Genomic DNA, 6,031 nt, shown 5'->3' with positions numbered 1-6,031 from the left:
AAAACTAATAAAATTTAATAATAATTTAAAAAAAAGAAAACCTGCTGGAGGGTCAGCTATGGGTCAGTTCCAACTCTATGATACACAACAACACAACAGCAACATGTCTGTGTAGGAGAGAGCTCTGAGAGCTTACTGGTAAGGAGTTGTGCTCCCAACTCAAAGACATGCAGTTCAAATCCACCAGCTACTTCACAGAAGGAGGCTGGACAATCTCCTCCTATGCGATTTACTGCCTCTGAAAAACCCACTGGTTGTTAGCTGTGAGTCAGCTCTGACTCAGTGGTATATTAACAGTAGGTTTATGTAGATGCAAAGTGTAATCTGGCTCACAGCTTGGGGCCTCTGCCACTGTTCAGATGAACAGAAAACTGATTTAATTGGATACCCCAACTCCAGACTTCTGCTGGGCTGGCAGATATATTTTTTCAGGCTAGACAGTTTGTTTTATATTTTCCTGTCTATTTGGGGGGGGGGTGTTTCTTTTTAATTTTTTTTTCTCCTGGGAATAGCATCGTAGTTTAGGGCATGGATTCTGTAGTTGATTCTAAGGCACATAATACAACCAAAACATGTATATAAAACTTAAAACAAGCTGCTCTGAAAAAAAAAAAGCTACTATGTATGATTGTTTTCTAATCTATAAAATGGAGATAATAGAACCTATATTATAGTTCTTTGGAAATGATCAAATAAGTTAGTATGTGTTCATGTTCTTGGCATATAATAAAGATACTGTAATCCCAAAGGCACATAGCTTGAATCCAACAGCTGCTCCGCAGAGGAATGTGCAGTCTCCTTCTGTGTGATTTACTGCCTCTGAAAACCTGCTGGAGGGCCAGCTATGAGTCACTTCCAACTCAAAGGCACATAAAACTGAAAATATGCAGTTATTGTTAGTGTTGTGTGTCCTCTCTGAAATGTGGGAAAATAAAAGGTCAAAAGAAGACTTTCAAGGGTTTATATCTTCAGAAACACAACCAATAAAAACCCTGCATGTTGAACGTACTCGTGGCCAGCTTTTTACTCATTCACTTTACTGCTGTACCAAAAAGACCTTTGACTTCGAACTTTTTGTAGAATATGATCCTAATAACCATGAAATGTGAAATCATCTGTGAGTTTTCAAAGGTTGTGCTTAGCTTTTTCTTCCTCAGAGATTAATCATCAACATTCCATCCTTAAAACATGTATGCTTTAAAATGGAAATTTCAATTTAAAATGACAATTTCAATTAGTAGCCCATTTTTTGTATAGGGGAACATGCCAAAGTCTTGGATTACAACAGGTGAAGAGTCTTGGATGGGCGAATCTGCTAAGAGACCATTGTCCCAGGACACCACAGCTCTGGTCAACGCTGCATCTGCTTCTGAGGCTGGGAAATGGAAGCTAGAACTGGTGAGTTTTAGCAGCTTTTCTCTTACATATCTGCTTTGGAGTCATCTCCCTCTTGCTGTATATTTTACTCTTTTGAGTAATGATATATATATATAGATACTCCTTGTTTGTGGGAAAATTCTATTTGATTGTCTCAAAATAAGTACTTATTGAATATGTAAAGAAATCTATGTTTTTAGAAAAATAAGACAGAATTGTTATAGAAATAGAATAAATTAATGTTGTTGTTATGTGCCATCGAGTCGCCTGCAACTCATAGCAACCCTATGTACAATGGCCCTAAATTCTGCCCTATTCTGTGCCAGTCTCACTATCTCTGACACATCTACCCCATTACCCCAGTCATTGAATCAATCAATCACATCGAGGGGCTTCCTTTCCTGCACTGTCCTTCCACCCTCCCAAGCATGATGTCACTTTCCAAGGACTGGTCCCTCCTTGCAACATGTCCAAAGTATGTCAGATGAAGCTTCAGAATCCTTGCCTCCAAGGAGCAGCCCAGCTTCACCCTCTCCAGGACAAACTTGTTTGTTTTCTTAGCAGTTCATGGTATAGTCAGTACTTTTCTCCAGCACCACAGCTCAAAGACATCATTTCTCCTGTCCTCCCTAGTCCAGCTCTCTGATGCATAACAATTGATTGCAAAGACCATGGCATGTATCAGGCACACCTTAGTCTCCAGACTGACATCGTTGCACTTCAGTACTTTAGAGAGGTCTCTAACTGCAGAGTTTCCCATCATCATACATCTTTTAATTTCCTGGCTGCTGGTGCCAAGAGTGTTGACCGTGGAGCCAAGCAAACCAAAACTGTGAAAAATCTCAATCTATTCATCATCCATCGTGATGCTGCCAATTGGTCCAGTGATGAGAATCTTTGTTTTCTGGACATTGAGCCTCAATCCATACTGAAGATTACAGTCCCTGGACTTCCACAGCAAGCGCTTCAGGTCCTCCTCAGTTTCAGCAAGCAGGGTTGGGTCATCTGCATAACACAAATTGTTCATTCTTCCTCCAATCCTGATGCCACAGTTCGCCTCATAGAGCCCAGCCTCCTGGATAATTTGTTCTGCATAAAGATTGAAAAGGTAACAGATACTAATAATTTTATTTATTAATAAATAGAATACATTGTCAGGATTATAAATTGTCTTAGCTGTTTTACTTTTTGTAGGTAAAGGAAGACATGTGAAGCCAGACGACCCAGCAGACTTTCAGAGAAAGGAAAGCTGAGGTGTTTTGTTTGGCTTCATTTGTTGTTTGTTGTTTTTTTTTGTTTGTTTGTTTTGGTTGTGTGGTTTTTTTTTTGGTTTGTTTTTATTGGTTTACATACAAAAGTTGTATACATTGTGTTTCCGGCAGTCTTCCATTCACACTATTTCATGTTATCATTCCCATACATTGTGTTTTGTAAAATTAACCACCACTGATCCATGTCCATCATTACCCCACCTTTTCAGGTGGATCTTTCTAAATTCCTTCATCCCCTCACTGTCCCCACCAAACTCTGCCATCACAAGATTCTCCCTCCCCCCACTCAGCCTCCTAAGTGGAAGTTTTCTATTATTTGTTGTTTATGAACTGGCTGCAGTCCGTCCTCACTGTCTCTCTGGGCCCTTGCTCTTTCACTCTCCCTTTGTAACTCTGAGTTTTGTCCTTGCACTAATACTGCCCTTGCTGTGCTGAGTGTTCTTTGTGCTAAATGGCTCCCTGATAGAACTGTTTAGCATGTAGACCTGTCTGTTTTTGTTGGAAAGTTGTGCCCCAGAGGTGAGTTTGTTTCCAGGCTAAAAGAGCGACTGAGGGCCATAATTTCTGGGGTTCCCCATCTTCGTCAGACCAGTTTACTTGACCATTACTGTGATTTTCAATCTTCTTCCATTTTTCTCCCACTGTATTCAAGACCTTTTGTTGTGACCCCTTTCAGATTGGTCAGCAGTGGGTGCCGGGCACCCCCTTGTTGTGGTGGAACAAGGGCTGTGGAAGTCCAGCAGCACAAAGTCCCTTTTGGGCTGTGGACTGATAGTTTGTTAGGCTTGAGACACTAGAGGGACAGTGAGGGAGAGGAAGACCTTCAACTAGGTGAATTGACACAGTGACTGCACAGTGAGATTGAGCGTGTCAGAGTTTATGAGATTAACATGGGGTAGGACAGGTTCAGATGTCATTCATAGAGTCATGATGAGTCATACTCAACTTGATGGCACCTAACAACAATAACAACAGCAAGAAGCAAGTGAAAATATAAAGATCAGCTGCACAAAGTGACATCTTTGTTACTAATAATTAGTTAACAGGATATATTTATTCCTCCTGATTTTGATCTGTACACTGTTATTCAGTTAGGGTACCTCTGTGCAATATTTGTCTAATGAAATCTGTGCCATGGAGGATTGAGCATTTTGCTGCCAGCTGAAAGGTTGACAGTTCAAAACCACCATGTGCCCTGTGAAAGAAAGATAAAGCGGTCTGCTCCTGAAAAGATTTACAGCCTTGGAAACCCTAAGTGGCAATTTTGCCGACTCCCGTAGGGTAGCTGAGAATCTGAAGTGAGCAATGGCAGTGAATTTTTTTTGCTTTTAGTCAATACCAGTTATAACCAGTGCCAGCACAAACGAAACCATTTTTTTTTCTTTTACCTGTAAATTCATGACGTGTAGGTAAAAGGACACACAAATAAATGACAGTAAGTGAAAAATGCTTATATAGATCTTGACAAAGCATCCTGGGTGGATTCAGGAAGAAAAGCCTGAGGGAAGAAGAGAAATTTAATCTGGAAGAAGAAATTTCTTGGTTTAATTCCATTTTAGGGGAACTCTAGGGCCATGGTCTGTAGGAAGTTGTGCTGGTAACCCAAAGGCAATCCTCATTTGTGTGTGTAGGTTCAAATGCACCAGCAGCTCTGTAGTAGAAAGATGGGCAGTATCCTCCAGTGCATTCACAGCCTCTGAAAAGCCTTGAAGGGTCATCTGTGAGTCATACCCCCTACCCCCCAGCAGTTCTGTTTTAAGGCCAAATAATATTTTCTAAATCTTTTTATCTGTGTGGCAGACCTTTCCTCCCACCCCACCTTCCTATTGCTAATTGAAAGTCTTCTCCGCATGAAACGTGATGCATCAGAATGATCAGCAATGATGAAAGAACAGGACTAACACTGGGAGTGGAATGCTTCCAGGGAACGACACAATGATCCGTCATTCAGGACCCTGTTGGCATTTACAGATGCTGGTGCTTCAGTTCCCTGCAGGCTCTTGTTTTTAACCCCAACCAGCTTCCTCTCCCAAACCTTAGAACAAGTTTCAAGAATACCTTAAAAGCTGAAAGAAAAAATTATATCCTTTTTTTCCTCCTAGTTGAATTATCTGTGGTAGTTCTTTTATTCCCCACATTATATTTTATTGGTTCGTTTTGACATTTTATTGTATTTGACCTACTCTATCCAACATTTATATCTTAACCTCTAAGTGATTAAGGCTGCACAGGTTCCAAAGTTTTTTTAATTAAAATAACTATTTACAAATTTTATGTACTAACATTTTTATCGCTTCTTTCATTTATCATTTCATTTTTTTTAAATAGGTAGGAGACATGTTTTAGAGTTTTGACTCAGCATAACTATTAATAATTAATTATGAAGCTAATCTAATTGGTGCTTCCAAGAAGCTTAATTAAAACTTAAAACCATAAAACATGAAAAACTGTATGTTCCTTTTACTTCTTGAGAGTTTGGTTAACCTCTTTTTTTCACTACACAAAAAATCTTAAGAGTTTTAAAAAATCTGTAAAATAAAATGACATTCTCACAAACTACCATTTCATTTGTGTCAGGTTATCTTCCTTGACTCCTTTCTCTTCTGTCACTTACTAACCTTAGTTATTGGCTCCTTACCCCCAGAGCTCCCTAATACATATGAGAGTGATTTGATTCTTGCCCTGATGGATCTTGCAGGTTGAAATAGAATCTTCCCGTGTAACGATAAAAGTCCTGTATGCTATTTTGACAAACAACATTTTTTTTCATTGATAATCACTTTTACATCTTTGCAGCTATTCACCTAAGGAAAAACCCAAAAATTCTACATAGTCTAGTCAAAATGTCTTGTGAGAAGCCACAGTCTCTCCCTCTTTTGGTTAGAAGGGAAAATAATATTAAGTTAATTTTAATAAGAGGATGTTCTTATAAAACATATGACATGTATTCTTTTTTTTTTTTTATTTTCTAAAGGAAAGACTGAAACTTGCTTACACAGAAATGAGTGAAGTCCTGGAAACTCAGTTGAAGTTTCTGAGGTAAAGTAAAACCATCCAATTAAAGTTGTAGTGAAAGCAAGATGATCTTATAAGACAGATTGTGCTTCCGTATTTGTTGAAGTGCCAGTTTTAGTCAATATCAGAATTATTTGATGACATTTTCAATTTTATTTTTATATTATTAAAAGGTAAATAAGCAAACAATTGTGGAATGTTCTTTTCAAATTCTCTGTCAAGGAACAATGAACTAAACTGTGAAGTTTTATCCCTCCTTCAGTTTTAAAATGTGTTGTGGTGTTGTTGTTATGTGCTGTTGAGTCGCTTGCGACTCATAGCGACCCTATGTACAACAGCCCTAAACTCCGCTCTGTCCTGTGCCAATC

The 6,031-nt window shown here is 38.9% G+C and overlaps 1 protein-coding gene across 1 annotated transcript in view; it reads left to right on the top strand.

Moving 5' to 3' along the window:
• Positions 1-6,031, top strand: part of SDCCAG8 (serologically defined colon cancer antigen 8) — a 354,236-nt gene that overhangs the window by 36,828 nt on the left and 311,377 nt on the right. Inside the window, exons 5-6 of the mRNA XM_006898076.1 lie at positions 1,258-1,398; positions 5,623-5,687. Of these exons, the coding sequence (XP_006898138.1) occupies positions 1,258-1,398; positions 5,623-5,687 (206 nt within the window). The remainder of the gene's footprint in view (positions 1-1,257; positions 1,399-5,622; positions 5,688-6,031) is intronic.

Source organism: Elephantulus edwardii, unplaced genomic scaffold (genome assembly GCF_000299155.1).
Source record: "Elephantulus edwardii isolate Elephantulus edwardi_28Jun2011 unplaced genomic scaffold, EleEdw1.0 scaffold00219, whole genome shotgun sequence".
Classification (NCBI taxonomy): Eukaryota; Metazoa; Chordata; class Mammalia; order Macroscelidea; family Macroscelididae; genus Elephantulus; species Elephantulus edwardii.
Note: the sequence above shows the minus strand (reverse complement) of the source record. Positions and strands in the feature narration are given on the sequence as shown.